A 20,336-nucleotide genomic window follows, 5' to 3' on the forward strand; every position below is an offset into this window, starting at 1 on the left:
GGGTTTTCTTCATCCCAATTATGATTATTATGAAAATTGAATATACCATCCCTGGTAAAACTAGCTTACTAGAGTTTGCTCTGTTTATAAAATTCATTATATCTCATAAACGAAGACAGATAAGACATATATTTGTGGGTCCTATAAGTTACAAAACACCCTGTATATATCCTGACTCTCTTTGTATCCTTTCCAGTCAAGAGATCGGAAAGTATATTGTTTTTCTCACAGTTTGCGGTTTTTGACAATTACCTCGTGGTCCTGACGGTAGTGCGTTCTGGATCCACGTTGTAGTTATATTTAAGAAGGTGCCTTGGTCGTGTCCCCTACACTTTGATTCAAACTAACCTAAAGTAATTATAGATAGACGAGCAATTCTGCTTCAAATTTCAACTAACGCACGGCACGATGAAATGTGATTTCAGGTACAAGCTGGAAGTGGCTGGCAAGTCCCTACCCGTGTTGACGAACCTGGACAAAGGTCGATACGGGGTGCTGATCTTCGAGAACCTGAACAAGTATCTGCAGATGGATAAGTGGAACCGCGAGTTGCTGGACAAATATTGCAGAGAGTATTCGGTGGGCATCGTGGGATTTGCGCCGTCCGGCGAAGAAAGTCTCGTCGGTGCGCAGCTGAAGGGCTTTCCTCTCTTCGTGCACACTAATCTCAGACTGAAGGTTCGTTCGCAAAATGAATCACGATATCGTCTAACTACTACAGAGAAACAAATCGTCCCTTGCACTTCTCTCCCGCTGTCGCGATTCACATTCAAAATAACGTAACACCGAGCGTCGCGGATCGAGAGAAAAATCTCTGAAAACGAGGGAACGCTGAAAGAAAGTTGGAAAATGGAATTCGCCCGATCGATCTTACGATCGCGTCTGGTTGAAACGATTCAACGAAATGAAACGTTGCCGCGAGAGTAGTCCTCCTCCCCCTGTAGTTTTATTGGCCGGCCGGGAAAATAAATTTTCGCTAGCCGCGGTGCTCGATAACGGGTTTCCCGAGAACTAGAATGCTCGTTGGCCAAGACGAGAGGAGACGGCCGATGACGAGGCCAGGCCAGCTCGGATTGGCAATCTCCGTGGCCGTGACAAAACGGCTTGAGGTTTATTACGTGGAAAAATCGCTACGCCGGCAGGGAGCCCCGGTAAGAAAACGTTCGTGGAAACGTCGTAATAAAAGCATCAATAGCGGTACGATAAACGTGCCTCTTTGAACCCGGGAAAGGCTCACCGCGGTGAATCAATTTGCATACCGCGCGAAATCGCGCGTGTCTGCACGCTGCGATTACTGGCCGGATAGTAGCTCTGCGATTTGCTCGTTTCTTTCAGCGTTCACTCGAATCGCACGTACATATGTACGTACGTACGTATAGGGTGGAAAGGAAAGTTTGTTCGTGGCTGTTATAAATGAGTTCTACACCTTCGATTTGATGGATATACGTGTAAAGGACCTGTATTCGTTTTACTCATCACGATAAGGTAATTTTCAGGGAATCGTATAATTCGACTGCGAAAAATGGCAAAAAAATTTCTTAATCAGTTAACACTTTATGGTTCTGGACATGTGGATGTAATGTTTATATTTCGAATAATGGTTAACGGTTAGTTTTAGCTTAGTTAAGCGTTATTTGATTATTTAGACTCACACCGATGCTACAACTGTGATAAATCAAATGTCCTTCGGCTGTCTGACAGTTGCTTATTCTACTTACAGCAACCTCGATACTGGCTGTCATATTTTACTAGTGCAGTAGTAATTCTTTTAAATTAAAGTATTGAATCTTATCAATATCACAGTTTTAATCGGTTTTTTTTTATTTCTCAAACGATCGGTCGTGAGTCAAGCGTTATTTGATTATTTGATCAAAGTGCGACGTAAAGAAAAGGAAACGAAGTACTTGGCGACATTTTCGATGTCCACTCTCTGTCGTAAAGCCAAGAGAAAAGAAAAGGATCGGGAAAACGACTCACGTATCGCCGAGCAAGTGCCCGAATAGCGGACAAAATGAGATCGGTCTTTCCTCCCTTAGGATGCACAGCTGAACGCGGCGTCCCCTATCCTCCGATTAACCAGATCCGGAGAAACAGCCTGGGGACCACTTCCTGGCGGTGACTGGACCATTTTTCAGGCCAATCACAGCACCTATGAGCCGCTGGCTTGGGCGCATCGGGACAGCCTCGACTATCCGGCCAATAAAAGTCCTCTGGCGACTGTCATTCAGGTGAGACACACGATCTGCATTCTGCCTTTCTGTCTATCCATAGAATAGATTCGTTCCTCCGTTTCTCTGTTTTGGAACGAACGAACAGAGGGGCCGAGATCAATTGCAAATTGAACGTTAGAAATAACTAATCTTATCTGTCAGTACCGTAGGGAATTGTTGGAATTGTTACTAACCAGCGATTATTTCAATTATCGGATACGCGTTTAACGCGGACAAACAATTATTTTTAACGAGACTCGTGTCAGTCGGCGAAGAAAATTAGGCGCACGCAAACGTTTGTTCCCGTATTTTTGAAATTCAGCTTTGAGAGAAGCCTGCGCGTTTTTATTCGCACTAATCGTCACCGATTTTGAGAGTTCAAAAACCCCACAAAATCCAGACTCATTGTCAGTCTGAGTTACTACATTTCGATTAAAAAAATAATCGAAACGAAAGCGCAGCCGTACGAAAAAGCGTCTCGGAGTAAGCACAGAAAGAGTATAAACGTTATTATAACTCTATGAAGCGTACTTACGAGAATTCAAAAGGCTTTACGAGGCTTCTCTAAATCACGCGAAGAAAAGAACGTGATGAGGGATGTAGGAAAATTTCTAACTGGCATCGATCGGACTGGCTAACCTCTCCCCTCCCCCCTCCCCTCCCCTCTCCCTCCCGTTTCTAATTAGCAAATTAATTAACGCGGCTGCTGTTTATCGCGTTTCTTTTCGCAGTTACCGAGGGCTTTTTCCCTTTCTCCCTTGCCCGTAAATTCATCAGGCTCTGGCTTGTTTTGTCGGATCTTCGAGCCTCCTGACATAATTGCGAGGAATATTAATTACAGCTTACAAGAGAGGTGTATCCCGGCATTTCTCACTCGGTCGGGAAAAATGCACGCGCGTCAGGATCTTTTCCAACCTCCTCACCACCCCCTTTCTCGGACCACTCTTGTTTTTACACCAGGAGGACGCGAATTGATGTTGGGCTTTTGTGCGAGCCGTGATTCGGAGCCGCGTCTCCCTGTTGAATGCACGAAAGGCCGAGATTCAAACAGAAACAACAACCGGTTGTCTTACTCGGATTATTCATTAATATTTGCATTGTTAACGCACAAAGTGAGGGCGGGACACGGACAACTTCGTTTAATTAAACGCGTTCTGCTCCGTGCTTTTAGTTGGCTGAGAATTTCGTTAACGAACGCGCTTTTTAAACATTCGTTGTCCATTTCGGCGAGCTGAAGTATACCAGCGCGATCTCTGGAAACGAATCGTTTTTCCGCTGTTTATAAATAAATTCACGAAAATTGAATCTCGATCTGAGTGCACAGATACGACAGTATGTTTTATTACTTTATAAGGGGGAAGAAATGTTTTGAATCTCATCATTAGAAAAAAAATTATTAAATCTACGTATATGTTTAAAAATATCACTTTCGTCGTTGTTTATTTTAATTTTTTTAGTATACAAATATATACTTGTATTTAATTTTATTAGTATACTTGTATTTAATTTTCTTAGTATGCAAATATATACTTGTATTTAATTTTCTTAGTATGCAAATATATACTTGTATTTAATTTTCTTAGTGTGCAAATATATACTTGTATTTAATTTTCTTGGTATGCAAATATATACTTGTATTTAATTTTCTTAGTATGCAAATATATACTTGTATTTAATTTTCTTAGTATACAAATATACTTCTATTTAATTTTCTTAGTATGCAAATATGTACTTGTATTTAATTTTCTTGGTATACAAATATACTTGTATTTAATTTTCTTAGTATACAAATATATACTTGTATTTAATTTTCTTAGTATGCAAATATATACTTGTATTTAATTTTCTTAGTATGCAAATATATACTTGTATTTAATTTTCTTAGTATGCAAATATATACTTGTATTTAATTTTCTTAGTATGCAAATATATAGTTATAGTTAATTTTCTTAGTATGCAAATATATACTTATAGTTAATTTTCTTAGTATACAAATATATACTTATATTTTCTTGATATACAAATATATATACCTGTATTTAATTTTCTTAGTATACAAATATATATATTTTTCAGAACCTCTTCGTAATAATATAATAAAATTGCTTCAATTTCGTTCTATATACTATTTTCACAAAAAAATGCCGGCCATAGTCATGCGAAATATTGCTCGAATATAGTGTTAATATTTCTGGCAAAAAAAATCTTGAATTTTATTGTGAAACTGTTATTTGGAATTATTTCTTCCTAGAATGTGAGAAACGTGATATCCATGGTATTTTTCTCTTAGCTTGCGGGTGGGAAATGCACGTTTAATTAACACCCCGTTGTCCAGCGTCAAAGCGTTTTTTCGCGACTACTTCTGACGCGTAAATGGAAACAGCTGCTACCGATTTCCGATTCGCTCTGTCAAATGTTGTCAGAATCTATACCACGAGGTCTGCGCGCGGCAAACGTTGCGGAGATGAGAACACGATACTGGAATCCGTTGCTATTGACCTCTGCACGTTGGCCGGTTTACTCCGGACCAAGCAGGAATGGCCAAACTGGTCGATAGCAACGTTTGGTCTCTCGGTCACGAAACTTCTCTTTGACCGTTTCGCCGCTGAATATCATTTTTAAACGCGAACGGAATACGAGAATAGGTTACATGCAGAGACTACATAGCTCAAGATTTGGCGAACAATCCATGGAAACACCATTCTAGAATTTTGGCAAGTGAAAGTCTTCGAGAATGAATTTCTTTAACCTCTTAACTGTGAATTCTCGAACAGTATACTCGTGTCACGAGGAAGTGGCAACTTTTTGCGTGACGACGAATACACTCGTCGTGCGAGAAGAATAATTACAATATGTTCACTTCAATCAAATTTGTGAAACATGTTTGCAAATTTTTAACGATTTTAAAGATTTATATTTTGAGACTAGAGTCGACTCCTTCTTCTTACGTCATTTCTAAATATCTCTCTTGCTAATAATATTCATAATATTCTTTGTTAAGAGGTTAAATACGTAATCACTGTCTCGCAGGATGAACATCCGTGGATAGGTCGAGAGAGGAAAAGAAAATAGCTGAAGCTCGAAAGCGCAAAGATTAAAACGATCACTTCGAAACGAAATTAATACGCAGGAAATGAGGATCTCGAATTGAATGAAATGCCAAGCCACGCGATGGAATTGCCAGAAATTAACCCTCCGATTACTGAACCTCAGCGTCCTGTGCCGGGGTCATTTTGACCCACACGGATATGCCACTAATGCATATTTAGGATTGTCCGGACGGCTCACCGATACTGTACAGAGTGACGAGGTCCTCACCGATATTGTATCAACACAGTGACAGACATCCGACTCATATAGGAACATGTATAATAAATATAGTCACATGAATAATAAAGTTATGTATATTTACTATACATTTATGTCATTCACTGCCAGGAACGTCTTGTGCAGATTGAGCAAAAGAAGACAAAGAAAGATTGCTGGCTGGCAATGAAGACATTGCGTCAACAAATAGAAACAACGGAAAAAAGTAATAAAAAGAACATTAAAAATAATAATAAAAACAGTAAATTAATAAAAATAGTAAAATATTAAAATGGTGCTAAAAACTAAAATCTAAATAGTAAACACGAAAATAATATAAAATACTAAATACAAAAATAGTGTAAAATACTAAATACTAAAAAAAATAATACAAACTATTAAATACTAAATGCTAAAATACTAAAACAATAATAAAAACACTAAAATATGAAGTAAACTTTGAAACAAAAGATTGCTTCGATTTGCTGCACATGTCTTTCTTCCTCAGAACGTTACCAGAAACTGATTTTTTTTCGTCTTTAGTCGTCGTCACTTCGGCAATTTGGCAAACACATGGCACACAGCCGCATGATGCGTTAGTGCGATCAAGCACAGGTCAAAACGGTGACCCTGGCACAGTAGGGTTAACTGGGAAAACTGCCAGGGAATCGCGAAATACACGCAGAAATATATACCGCAGTGATTTGGTTTTCCGAGTTTTCGGCGATTTTCATAATTTTTCTGTCGGACAGGTAGTTGATAGTGCTCTTGCAGCGTATTGTTCAACAACTCGTGACACAGCGTTCGTATTATTAATTGATATAATAGTGGCGCGTTGAGATAATGAGGTATATTAGTGCGATCACTAACACAAGCAATTCCCAGCACAGATCAAAACTGTAACCGCGGCACAGTAGGCGGAGGGTTAATGGGAATTTCAGAAATCCTCCCCCAGCTTGGAGGATTCGGGCCTGCCCCGCTCTTCCTCTTCGCTCTTATTTCCTCCAGGAGAAATGTTTGTCCGCGAACGGAACGAAAACAAGTGTGTGAAGACGCGTGCACGCCGGCCCATTTTCATTCCACGAGCCACGGAGTGTTTCTTCATCTCTTCTGCGAAAATGAAGATGGAAGAGCGAGGGTGGCAAGAGGTGAGGTGATGGTGTCGAGTATAAAGGGAGGATGGGGCTCTCGATGTAATGCAGATAAGCAGCGGGGGAAAAGGCAAATGAGAATATCTGCGAGAGGGAAGTAACGGCTGCTCGGATGAGGGAACGGACGTGTATACATGCAAGAATAAACGTAATAAAACAAACGCAGTGGGGAGAGTCTGCGCGGGAGAAAATAGCGAGAGTTCTCCTTTTTTTCTTTTTTTTTAGGACGAAAGCAAAAAGGAGAGAGCTCGAGCAGGAAGAAGTTGTTGTGAAATTAAAATTGTAAATGTTGAATGAACGAATCGAAACGATGCAGTACAAAGCAAAGAATAATGAGAAACCGTAAAGAAATAAGAAGAGCAAAAGGGATGGAGGAGGAGGAGGAGGTTAAAGTACCACGGCGGTCAAACAACGGAGGAAGAAACTACATGAAATAATGCAAATTAGACGAAGCCGAGGGTGAAATAAAAATGAGCGAAACGATGAGTAGAAAGGAGAGAGAAAGAGACACGCTTGGCAAAGGGAGAATATTACAATATACAATTAAATGTTGACTGGGCCAGCACAGAGACGACGGAATTAAACAATAAGAAACTGTGAACAAGTAACAACAAGCTAATAAGAAAAGTACAAGAAGAACAGGAGGAAAAAAGGCGAACCAGAGAGCGGAGCGGCAAAGGGAAGAAGGTTAAAACAGCGCAGTGGGCAAACAACGTTGAAGAGGGGATCGCGCGAAATAATGGAAATTAGACGAGGCTGCGAGTAAAATAAAGGATGGTAGAGTGCGGGCCAGAGAGACGGGAAGGAGTGGGACGGAGGACGCGTGACGGAGGAAGAATATTAAGAAGAAAAATGGACAGATTAAGCAGACTGAGAGAGGGAGCTTTCTCGCGTGGAAATGCGAAGGGAAAAAATTAAGGAAGGGAAAGAGAGAGAGAGAGAGAAAAGAGGACCATCGAGCCGAGCCCGGAGTATCAGGCGGGCCCGAAACAATCCGTAAAGCTGTTACGCGCCGACCGTTTTACATTCGTGTCGGAATTCACGATTGCAAGATTCCGCACGGCGCCGTAAAGGTTCCGGCCGGAAGCGAGCGCGCACCGGATGAAAGCGCCCGGTGATCTATAGAACGCGCGAAAATGCAGACGCGAAGAAGACAGCGGATCTCCTTCAACGCGCAGAAATCCACGCCACACACGCAAACAGGAAATATTCGTCTGATATAACAAACGGCCTGGACGTGATATCATCTGCCTGCGCTCGGGCGCCTCGTACACGCGTATGAATCTGCTTCGTCTTCCGTCAGGCCAGCGCGGTGTTTTATTAAGCTTTCGCGATCGCTTTGTCTCCGTCTTTCTGTTTCTCTCTTTCAACCTTTCGGATCGCGTTATTTTTGAATCGAAACATTTTCACGTACGTCCCGTTGGATTTAATTTAGCATCTGGATTGTTTGACAGATTTGTAGAGTGACAGCGCAGGAATTTCACTCATTTCGAACACGCCAGATGCTCCCGAATTTATCTTTTTCGTAACGATTTTTCAAAATAACGTCAGTCTTTATTTAAAACGCAAATTGGTCGGAACGTACCACTGACAACTAACTTCCTGAAAGTTTTCATTATTACACGTTTATGTCTTCTATCATTTCGCGAGAATCGTATTTACCGCGTGTTTTGCATCGTCGTTTCCTATTTATCGCACTTGATGATAAATCATTCCTGACTTTTAACGGAGATATTTCAAAAATTGTTTTGCCGACACCTGTTTTGTCTGTCAAAATGAAAAGAATGACGTGAAATAACGCGGGCAACGCAGTTAAAAATTGAAAAACAGACACTGAAATTATCGTACAGTCTGACCAGGGAAACGTATCTAGGTTGAAGATAAGTTTAAAATTAATGACCAGCACATGGTAATACTTGCTACGATCTTAGACGACGAAAAGACTGTATTCAACTATATTTAAATTATTTATTGAAAGTGCATCTTAAATGGCCTAAAGGTCAAACATCAAACTCGTTTCACAACCTAAAGCAACACTTTTTACGTACACCAATTTCAAATTACATTCAGATATTAACTTTTGAACGTCAATTTCAATTAATGTTCAGACATCAATTTCGAAACATCAATAATTTTAATTATTCGCAACATCGAGGTCAAATCATATCCTACGAGAGACAAGCGAGTATCCAAGCCGTCTTGAGCGACGGTTTGAAGATTCTCGAGCCAATTCCTGGTTTAATGATCGATGAGACATTTTTGAAACGGCGCGCCGCAAAATTGCAATCGTGTCCCCGCGTCGGATAAATTTCACGGCCGGGCAGGCAATATCGTAGCACTTGCGTGCCAGTTGAGCACTTAGATTTAGGGATCGTGCAACCCTAGTAGTGGGCGGATGTAAGTAGATTTAGGGACCGGTAGAACCGTAGAAATGCTTGCAGTAGCGGTAGATTTAGGGCCTTTCCACAACCATAGAAATCCCAGTCGTCAAGAACGGCGTAGGCGTAGAACCATCATTACGTGAAAATTATCTTCAAGATCACTGGCTGGCCTAGGCACGAAATAACGTACGCGAGATAACGTGCACGAAAATGCTTTACACGTTTCTTTAGACGGTGTCATCCAATTACTCTATCCCATACACACACACACACACAGGATTCACGGCTATTACGAAGTCCACTGTGTGTAATGAAGCGGTTTACTACATGGAATGGCAATGTTTCGCTAAGTTCTTCCGGACGACGATAATAAATCTTTCCTATCGCCGACTTGCATCTCCCTTCTAAACAACAATGAATTTCTTGTAGACGTACGACGACAAAGAGTTCCCCAAGGGGAAGTTCATAGGCGATTCTGTCCAATTGTCCGTAGATCTTTTCTGTTTCGCGAGCAATTGAGTTTAATCCTCTGCCTAGTTCTAAAGAAACCAGTCTGCGTTTTTTTTCCTTTTCTTTTTTTACCACACTTTGCACTGCGTGAACTTTATCTACACGTGCTCGTTAGGCGAGTTGTTCCAGGTTAACTGATAACATGGAAAATTTTTTTTTTTTTTTTTTTTGGTCAATCTGACCGGCGTGAAATGTATTGGAGAAAATACTCGTTAAGATAGATCCTAACGAGTGTTTCAGAAACACGGTTTGATTTATCACGCTGGTGGCTAGAAAAAAGCGACTCGAGTTTTTAAAGTTTAGCTCTTGTGTTCTTGCGAGTAGGCGTTTCGTATGAAATTCCTTCGCGAAAATCAAAGAATTAATCGTCTGCCGGTACTCCTTTCAATTCATCTCTGAAACAGATCAGTACGATTCTCTTTCACAATAGAAAAGAAAAATGATTCCAACAATCGCAGGACTTGTCGTCAATATTTTTCACAAGGACTTGAATGAATATTTGCCGATTCACGGAACGAATATATCGAGTGTATCGTACAACACACATCTCCGCGTGCGCGTGTTCGTTCGTCGGTTCAAGATAATCCCTAACAGGCAATTTGTTAATTGCGCTAGAACCAGACAGGGAATTCTCCGAGCGGCTTGCGTTTTGTAACCGGTCGTCATGAACGGAGCTTGTTAGCAGTAAACAACAATAATAATCTCGCTGATAACCCCATTAAATAGCCATGGCCGCTAGGCCAGAGATTCACGGATCACAGATAGCTAGGTAATTAAATCAGAAGCCAATCAGCCGTTGGTTCATTCGATTAATGAGCATCGACGTAGCCCGCTTCGTTTGTCGCTATTCGTGCTGGCAATTTATATTTCGCTCGCAGGACGCGCTCACAGCCGCGAGCCGCATCCTTGATGAACGACAAGATCTCTTGGAAGAACGAGCGACGTTCGTACGATAATAGGAAATATTCCGAGAGCTATATTCCGTTAAAATGTGCTGGTCTCCGTCGTCGAGTCACGAAAGCGTATCAATCGCGATTAACCGGCCTCGTGATGCAATATTTAACCTTTTGCCACGCACGTTGAGAATATTTGGCCCAAAATTGCAATATTTTCTCAGTTTTCAAGTATATTGAAATATAACGCAGGCAAAGCAAATTTATACTATACTTATACTATAAAATAAATTTATTACCTCTTGGTAATTTCTATCCAGTGACACATACCGATGAATTCAAAAGGAAAACGAGTTATTGTATACGGTTTGGTCACTCCTTATGGTCCGCGCAAGAGGTTAAATACGTTTCGATGTTTCCCGCTGTGAAAACATCCGATCTGCCACACAACTTTTTCTATAAATGACAAGTAATTGCAAGTAATAGCGAATATGTCCTAGACTAGGACAATGATGGCAAACTTCAGACTCACGCGGGCTTTTTAAATGACCCACGCGTTGATTTTTATAAACTTATCATCATATATCTTACTTATCATCAAGAGAATTTTAATTATTTTTCGAACCCCTCTTTTCAAAAAATGTTAAGAAAATTACAAGTGTTCGGTTAGAGCTTAAAAGTGTGAAATAAATGCATAATTGTGTTTTATGGAGGATTTACGACTTGGTTATGTATACATTTAGGTATTTTAAGTCTTAAATGTTGTATGAGTTACTTGTGTCCAAAAAATTTTATATAGCGCTTACGATTAAACTAATGTAATAAACACTAAAAAACACACTAGATCCCATTCTCAGAATGGGTAGCTTTGCTAGTTTTTTTATATAATAAAAGAGAGGACAGAAAATAAAAAATATTAAGAAATAAAGTATATATATCTAATGTAGAGTGCACGGGTGACTGGGCATGATGTCACCCCTTTTACATCAATCTTTTGACGTCGACATTTATTTTTTGCTCTTCACTTGCAAAAGTAAAAGTTTTAAAACAAAAAGGAAGCGTAAACTTTTTAGAGGATTATAAAAATGAGAACCAGAAAAAAAGTAGTTTTTAACCATCCTCCACTCCCTTTTTCCAAGTGACGCCACTGACTTAGTGACCCAGTACTAAAAAGAGCTAGTACTAAAAAAAATAATGAACAAAATTTGACCTACTTCTCAAAAAGGTTCGCCGTCACTGGACTAGGATATAATTGTTGTTCGTTTCATTGATAAACAAAGGTGGACGACTCAACCCGATAATAAATATTTCTAAAAATACGCGAGTATTCTCCATTCAAATAGAAATCCCTTCTCGAGTCTCAACGTACGAGCTATTGTACTTGGCGAAGGCGCGATTCACAACGAAAGCGTGTCAGTCGGCCTTTGAATTACAAATAGTCGCGGAACGACATCCGACAGTAGCGAGCGAAGTCTCCGAATCGTGTCCGTGTGTCGGAAATCTCGGCGATCGATCACCGAGCCGAGTTTGTTTATCCTTTTTTTTTAGGAGGCGGGGAAACACGAAGCCGCCGATGAATCGCTCCTTTCAACGTCTCGACAGTTTCTTTATGGACGTTCGAAGCAAACGAGCTTGAAATTCGATTGATAAAACGTCCGCTTTGTTTGGTGAAAAGGAGATTATCGATGGAAACGTTCGCTTTCATGATGAAAGAATCGAACCTCCGTCCGGTTCGGGTTCGAAAGTTGGATTCCTTCTGGTTTGATGGAGAATTCCTCTGACCAATCGAGCCATTCAAACGGGGTATTCCACGGCTTAATATTCGAAATGACTAATGTCTGTAGATCGTTTGATAGACTGATGACTCGCGCCAACGATTCAACAACACGAAGAACAAGAAGAGAATAGAAATGTATTTCAATTGAAAGGATCGCGCATTTTTCCACGAGGCAAACGAGCCTGATCGAATTCCAATTCTATAAATAGCCACAACACGCGTTTATCATAGGTGATTTTTCACTTGGCTCTGTTTTTACAAAGAAATTCGATGGAAAAGTCAATTACACCTTGAAATTCCACTCTCGATAAGTTGACGTAAGCGAAGTTCTACTGTGTCTCGCGTGTTGTTTCTTATCATTTGTTTTACGGATACATTCTGCGCGCGTGCTTTACTTCAAAAGTAAAAAAAAAAAAAGAAGAAGAAAGAAAGAAAGAAAGAAAGAATTTCCCGCAGCGTTCGTTGCAATATCGAACGAAGAGGGAAGGAAAAGGGGTTACGTAAACGGCGGGTTTTTCTTGGAAATGATTTCACCGACGGGTGAAATCACGTTCACAGGGAAAATAGAGCTGTTTGAACGCGCTATTACACGGAGTAGTCGGTGGACGCGTTGAAGTAAAACATCTTTGAAATTATCGCGCCCTTGCACACGCGCCCGGCCACGATCGATAAGCATCAACGCGTCGAACGCGCAAACCCATTAACGTTGCATGCGGTCGTTCGCGTCCGATGAAAAATAAATGGAAGGAGATCACCGTAATTTTACCGCAGCCAATGAACAATTGCCACTTTACGTGACGGCTGATCGACGCCCGGCTGATGATCGATAGGCGGTTTCGCGTTTTTTTTTTTTCTTTTCTTTTCTTTTCTCTTTTTCAACCGAGTCTTCGACGTCGATGAACTTCCGTGAAAGAAAGGCGAGAGAGAGAGAGAGAGAGAGAAAGAGAAAGAGAAAAAAAGGGGAGGAGAGCCACTTGAAGTAACTCGTCTCTTTGCGCGAGAATTTAATTTAATAATATCGTTTGATCGATGAGATAAAGGTTTCTTGCACAACTTCCATTAATTCACCTATGCTTTCGATTGTCAATTTAACCATTCGAGCGTTCGAAATTTGCCAAAAGTCTGAATGTCTGACAGCGAGTAAGAGTCGCAGAACGAATTAAAAATGCATTCGTCTTTGATATGTTTATACCTTGTGTATCACTAACAAATAAACTAGTTATTTTGTTGTATTTTGTTATTTTGTTTTGATTAGAGGAACGTCAACAGACTATTCTAACGTAGGTATTTGAAAGAATCGATTTCTTCATTCGTTTCCCTGAAAGTTATAGTTTTAGAAATCTGCATGCAGTACGAACTTTCAAAGTTGTGGGTTAAGAGGCTGTCTTAATTAGTTTTAGCACTTTAATAATTGGAAGTTTTCTCCTCTTTCAACAGATCAATTGCAATTTCTACAAAGTTAAACAATACGATGTCCCGCAATGAGATGAGTCCAACGATAGAAAAATACGATTCGATCGAGATTGATTGAGACGATTACCCAGCGACACGAAATTTCTATTTAAAGGAAAAAACATAGATTTATTTTACCCTATATAAAACATAAAGTCTCATTGAGACTAGCGATCGAAGCAGGGGGAACGATATAATCTCGAATATATCGCTCTTGAAAGCGGTTAAAAGGAGATTAGCGTTTCACGGCCTCTCATAACCCAGAACGATCGAAAAATCCGCTTAAAAATCGAATCTTAATTTCCACGGAAATCCTCCTTCCCCCTTCTCGCGTGTGCCTCCCTCCCCCTCCCCCTCCCCCTCTTGATCCCTTTTTTCCCACCATTTGTCGTGTCTCTTTTACGCGCCCAGGATTATCCAGGGAATTTGATCGATATTAAATACCGGGCTCCGCGTTATCAGCTTGCCCTCGGTGAACGAGCTATTTTGCGCTGGCTCGTTTAATTCTCACCCTCCTGCATCCACCCTTCGATAAATAGAAGAAAAAATAAAAGGAGTCTAGCCAAAGTCTGCTAAACGACAGAGATCCAGAGTCATAGTAACAGCCTGAAACGCGATAAACCTTAACGATTCCATATTGGATTTTCATTATACAGGATCACGGCAGATACGACGGGATTCAGAGGGTGTTTTTCGGCGGTGGATTGCGATTCTGGCTGCACAATTTGCTGCTGCTCGACTCTCTATCCTATCTGTCCCATGGACAGTTGAGCCTCAGCCTGAATCGGATGATTCTGGTCGACGTCGACGACATATTCGTCGGCGAGAAGGGCACCAGATTGAGAAAGGACGACGTGATGGCGTTGTTGGCCACACAACAGAGAATCCAAGCGCTGGTACCGGGGTTCAAGTTCAACTTGGGGTTTTCTGGCAAGTACTTCCATCACGGCACCGCCGAGGAGAATCTGGGGGACGATATGCTTCTGGAGAACGTAGACAGGTAAATGCGTGTCTTGTTCTTTCTTCGACTCGTCGACAGTGTTCTGTGTTCCCGGGATTGTCATTTGCCAGTTTTTCAATTGAGAGAATTACGCTTGTACGTAAATTTGATTAATCACATTGCGAAAAGCGACACGATCGAATTTATCACTGGAAAGTGAATACTGGATTCGGATTAGGGACGAGATGATGCGACGCAGTCACGCTGCGTGGAGTGAAAAGGGAAATGGAATTGGCGAGATAGTTATATCGCGCGAATAGAGCGATAAACAGAGCGCAAAAAGATTCACTGCTGGTGCAAATTGACGTATTGAGACCGTGCACGCGTTACGGTTGATCGGACCGCGGAAGTCGCACCTGTTTGCCAATTGTTGCGATTTATTCTAGTAATTGCTTTCCTATCGGCAGCAATTAAAATCATAGATCATTCGTGTATGTATATATATATATATATTTGACTGTCGATAGAAGTCGATAGATCGCTTTCGTTCCTTCCGTAAAAATATGATTCGGTTCGGTTTGGTTTGAAAGCGAATGAAAATAAAGATTTTTCTGTAATCCCTCTCTCTCTCTCTCTCTCTCTCCCTCCCTCTCTCCCTCTCTCTGTCAGAGCTGACATTTGCGTTCCTAAATCGCAGATTTACGTGGTTTTCCCACATGTGGAATCATCAACAGCCTCATAACTACGAGAACGTAACGCACCTGCAACTGGATATGGCGCTGAACAAACAGTTCGCGAAAGACCACGGGATCCCAACTGGAAGCGGCTACAGCGTGAGTCCTCATCATTCCGGCGTTTATCCGGTCCACGAGGGTCTGTACGAGGCATGGAAAAGGGTGTGGAACATCAAAGTCACCAGCACAGAGGAGTATCCCCATTTGAGGCCTGCTCGATTAAGGCGAGGTTTCATTCATCGTAATATAATGGTAAATCTTCCTCAATCGCTCTTTTAATGCTTAAAAAAAAGGAAAAAAAATACACCAGCAGAATCGGTGTATCAACTGGTACTAGATACTTTGTACACTGGTAGATTCTATCGTTTTATTTACAGAAAGTATCAGTGTAAAATCGGATGATCAATATTTTTCGAAAGTTCCGCCGCCTCGGAAAAACTAGAAATCCACTGAAATTTCACTCTGGGGAGGATTAAAGTTCACCTCTCTCTCTCTCTCTCTCTCTGTCTGTCTGTCTGTCTGTCTGCACACGCACGCTGTTTCCCGCTCTTTTCGATTCTTTCTCGTTTTTCGTTAATCGGAAAGAAAATTTAATATAAAAAGTTTCAGTTACCGGTGTCTGCGCAAGTGTGTTTCATTAAATCGAGCCAGCCTGAATAACCGAACCCGCGAGTTAAGCAATTTTTCCTCTCTGTTTTTCGAGCATGCCCGGCGGTACGTGAAACATGCCAATTCTTTGACGTTAACGGTCGGCAGCCAGCCTCTGGAAACTATGCAAAAGCAATAAACGAATACGCGAACGAACGAACGAACGAACGAACGAACGAACGAATGAATCGGTAATTTCGTAACTTCACTGCTTTGTATGTCGACTTTTCGTCGAAACTTGCACGAACATTGCCTTGGAGAACAGGCCTGATACTACTCTCTGCCTTGTATCTCGATGCAACGAATCGATTCGATACAGAGAGAATGATACACCTTTCGTTTCGCGAATTTTTCCACTTGAACTGTCAATCGAGCAGATAAAGAGGCATAAACGATTGATTTCCCTTGGGGGGAACCGCGACAAATTAAACGATCAACGCGTGACCATCTTTCTTCCTTTGTTTTCGACCAAGGTCCTACCGAGGCAAACCTGTGGCCTTTTCACACACACGATCTTCATCGATAGATACCCAGGCGGCAGGGAGAAGCTGGACAAATCGATACAGGGTGGAGAATTGTTCCAGACTATCGTTCACAATCCTGTGGGTAATCCAATATCCGTGTCCATCCTCTCCAAGATCTTCTCTTTGCTCTTTCACGATTCTTCTTTCAGATCAATATTTTTATGACGCACATGTCAAACTACGGGAACGATCGTCTGGCGTTGTACACTTTCGAGTCGGTGATTAAATTCATACAGTGTTGGACGAACCTGAGATTGTCCAGCGCGCCGCCTCTTCAACTCGCAGAGAGATACTTTCAGCTCTATCCTGAAGAATCTGATCCTGTATGGGGCGTAAGTTGTTGCTACACTGTACCCGGATGGTAGTTTTGTACAAGGTATTACAACTTGTTCGTGTTAAAGAATCCCTGCGATGATCTGAGGCATCAAAAGATCTGGTCGAAGAATAAAACTTGCGATCAACTGCCGAGATTCCTGGTAATTGGTCCTCAAAAAACTGGCACTACCGCTCTCTACACCTTCCTGTCCATTCATCCGGCGATAAGCAGCAATTTACCGAGTCCCGACACGTTTGAGGAGATTCAATTCTTTAATGGAAAGAATTATTACAAGGGCCTCGATTGGTAAGTGAAACACTTGGGGCAAAAACAAAGTCCGATCTTTCGTTTCGAGGAAATATTTCAGACACACTCTGTGTGAATCACGATTGATTATCGTTTTGTTTCCTCTGCAGGTATATGAGCTTCTTTCCAGCGTCGAAGAACGAGAGTTCACGTTATCTGTTCGAGAAATCGGCCACCTATTTCGACGGCGAATTGGTACCGCGTAGAGCTCACGCGCTACTACCGAGAGCAAAATTGATCACTATACTGCTCTCGCCAGCCAGGCGTGCCTACTCGTGGTACCAACACACGAGGGTCCACGGTGACCCTGTAGCAAATAATTATTCCTTTCACTCGGTTATCACCGCAAGCGATACCGCACCGAAACCCCTACGCGATCTCAGGAATAGGTAGGTTGCAAACATTCTGCAAGTGCGCGAATAATTTTCCGTTCGTTACGAGCAGAAGCACGGGCACATGCACCGCCGAGCTAGAATAACGAGTCGTTGAAAGTTCCTGAATAGTTGAATGCAAATAATAACATTATCCTGCCGCGTAATAGCCGTACAGAGTGTAGACGAGTGTAGGATCTAAATTGCTAATGCGGTTCGGCCGTGTGTGTTAATGTGCCCAGGCTATGTCTACGGTGGAATATTAATTACACGCGGGGAAGATAAGCGTGGCAAATATCATTGGCTCGAGTTCTGTTACAGATGTTTAAATCCCGGCAAATATGCCCAGCATCTGGAGAGGTGGCTCTCCTATTATCCACCTCAGCAATTGCACATTATAGACGGGGAACAGCTCCGTCAAAATCCCGTGGAGACGTTGCATGAGCTACAAAGGTTCCTCAAGATCACGCCTGCTTTCAATTACTCGTCCCACTTGAGGTACGACCCGAAAAAGGGTTTCTTTTGTCAGGTTACCAACGAGGATCGTACGAAATGCCTCGGCAAGAGCAAAGGCCGTCAATATCCTCCGATGGAGGACAAATCGTACAAATTATTGCAGGTACGGTACAGCGAGATAGGAGGAAGAAGAGGCAGGCGTAATGTTAAAGGATGATCTCTCGAATACAATGTCATTTGTTTACAGAGGTATTATCTGTCTCACAATACGGCCCTAGTGAAATTATTGAAACGTCTCGGGCTGAGGACGATCCCACAATGGCTGAAGGAAGACCTTACCGACACGGTGATGACCTAGCAAACGTCGATTATATGAAACGATACCGTTTCTGAACTGTTTATTTCAACGGTGAACGAAGTTCATCGGTTACTAGCTGAAGATCTGTAAAATAATTGTACAGTCGATTGTATTCCACTGGACACCAAATCCTCGATGGAAGGACCATACAAGTGGCCTATCCCAGTGGTGGTTTGGCCTAAGATCGTTGGGGAGCCTGCGAAACTAGTCACTAAGCGGTTTCACGGTGAACACGACCGTGACTGTCGATCGTTGTTAAGCCAATAGCACTATTATTAACGTTATAATTATTATTGTCATCGTTGTTGCGTCGTAGAGAACATGATTATTAAGAGTACAGCTCGCTCGCTGGTGCCATCATCCGTCTATAATGATTGGACGCCTTTCGTTCTAATCTTTACTACTAAAGACAAATGGTAAGACCAAATAAAAAAAAAAAAAAAGAAAAGACTCCTAGTTTATGCTCGAGTTAAATTTTGTCTTCGATCTTAAATCACAACGTGTTTTTCGCTTTCGACTGCGAAGTCGAGAATATTTTAATAGAATCAAAAAAGACCACGAACAAACGCACATTTTGGCGTAATGATAATCACGAACAAGTTGTCGACTCGGGAATAAACGGTTCTTTTGGAACTTGAGTAGTAAAGAGAAGAAGGTTAGAGAATGCTTTAACAAGTGAGATTAGAAGCGACCAAAAAGAAGAAGAAGCAAAAGAAGAAGAAGAAACGGTATTTTGGAAAAAGGCGATACTTGACTTTTGTGAGATCTGTCCAAATCGTGTTGCAATGTTTGAAGAGATTTATTTCCTCATGAAAGTGATCAATGGATAGATCGAGTGCGTTGATATTTGAATCGACGATCTGTCAGTCCTTTACTTCTGGTACTAATTGCAGAAACGTTTCTGCGAGTGTGAGATATTTTGGGGTTTTGAGATATTTCTTCCCGCCCACTTGCTCTCTCAGAGACACGATGTACATTAATTCTCGTTGTGTAAGTGTATTAAAAGAAAAAAAAAGAAGCAAAAATGAAAAAAAGCTATAATGATGATTCTATGTATATTTTGACAATACTATTCTTGGTACCGCCGATGGAAAGGTCGATGAAAAATGTGTGATCGCGTCCGTTTGTACATTTATGTATCGTACTGTTTTGATGTGATCGTAGGTGTACCATAAGATAAAATTTAAAGGAAAAAAAAGAAAAAAGAAAGGAGAAACTATAAGAATGATCATTGGCGATCATTTTCGGTGATGGTTTTACGTGGAGAAGTGATAACTGCCTACTCGCAATAACTGCTATTGTCACGTTTAAGGCACACAAATCTATCCTGGATTAATGATAGTTCTTTGTTCCAAACTAGAAGAATCATTCGTTGTTGAAGATAATCGGGTGATTTTTAAACACTTTAATACCTGATGTGTATTATAGCGAATTGAATGTCGTGGAAACGGAGAATGCATTGTTGTGAATAAAATCTTGATATTCACAAGATAGTCTAACGATTATCGTTTGTTAAAAGCATATCAGTTACAATTATCTTTCTTAATCTATTTACTTATTTCCTTCACGAATTGATCTAATTCGTTGAATTTCACTCAATCGTCTTTGATATGCAGTTTTAGTATCTTTTGAATATTGATATTACTATTAATCTAGAAATTACAACAAACATATCTCATTTTGAACAATTTTCATTACTTAAGTGTAAGTAGCACTTAAGTGTAAGCATAAATATTTTTCCAAAAGTGTAATTATCTAATGATTTTGGGGAAAAAAAAAACAATCGATATACGTTACAAAACCTACATCTAGGCAAAAATGAGCAACTATGACATCATTCTTTGTGAAATATATTTTTGAAAAAATCCATGCGTCGTTGATGAAACCTTTTATATTTTGTCATGCAAACTTATCAATGTTTATGTTATATTTTGTTTTCATTTTTATACTGCCTTTAAACTGTGTCACGTGACGTTTAACGAATCATGTACAAAGTTTATTGT

General features: G+C 40.9%; 1 protein-coding gene across 1 annotated transcript in view; it reads left to right on the plus strand.

Annotated features, from left to right (window-relative positions):
* The window catches only part of LOC122538902 (bifunctional heparan sulfate N-deacetylase/N-sulfotransferase), a gene marked incomplete at its 5' end in the record, with an annotated part of 73,837 nt that extends 53,739 nt beyond the window's left edge, over positions 1 to 20,098 (plus strand). The window contains 10 exons of the mRNA XM_043673398.1: positions 426 to 678; positions 2,037 to 2,228; positions 14,337 to 14,680; positions 15,318 to 15,606; positions 16,476 to 16,604; positions 16,676 to 16,858; positions 16,928 to 17,148; positions 17,259 to 17,537; positions 17,841 to 18,138; positions 18,223 to 20,098. Coding sequence (XP_043529333.1) covers positions 426 to 678; positions 2,037 to 2,228; positions 14,337 to 14,680; positions 15,318 to 15,606; positions 16,476 to 16,604; positions 16,676 to 16,858; positions 16,928 to 17,148; positions 17,259 to 17,537; positions 17,841 to 18,138; positions 18,223 to 18,333 — 2,299 coding nt within the window. The remainder of the gene's footprint in view (positions 1 to 425; positions 679 to 2,036; positions 2,229 to 14,336; positions 14,681 to 15,317; positions 15,607 to 16,475; positions 16,605 to 16,675; positions 16,859 to 16,927; positions 17,149 to 17,258; positions 17,538 to 17,840; positions 18,139 to 18,222) is intronic.
* Positions 20,099 to 20,336: the final 238 nt, after the last annotated feature.

This window comes from Frieseomelitta varia, unplaced genomic scaffold (assembly GCF_011392965.1).
Source record: "Frieseomelitta varia isolate USP_RPSP 00005682 unplaced genomic scaffold, Fvar_1.2 scaffold_182, whole genome shotgun sequence".
Classification (NCBI taxonomy): Eukaryota; Metazoa; Arthropoda; class Insecta; order Hymenoptera; family Apidae; genus Frieseomelitta; species Frieseomelitta varia.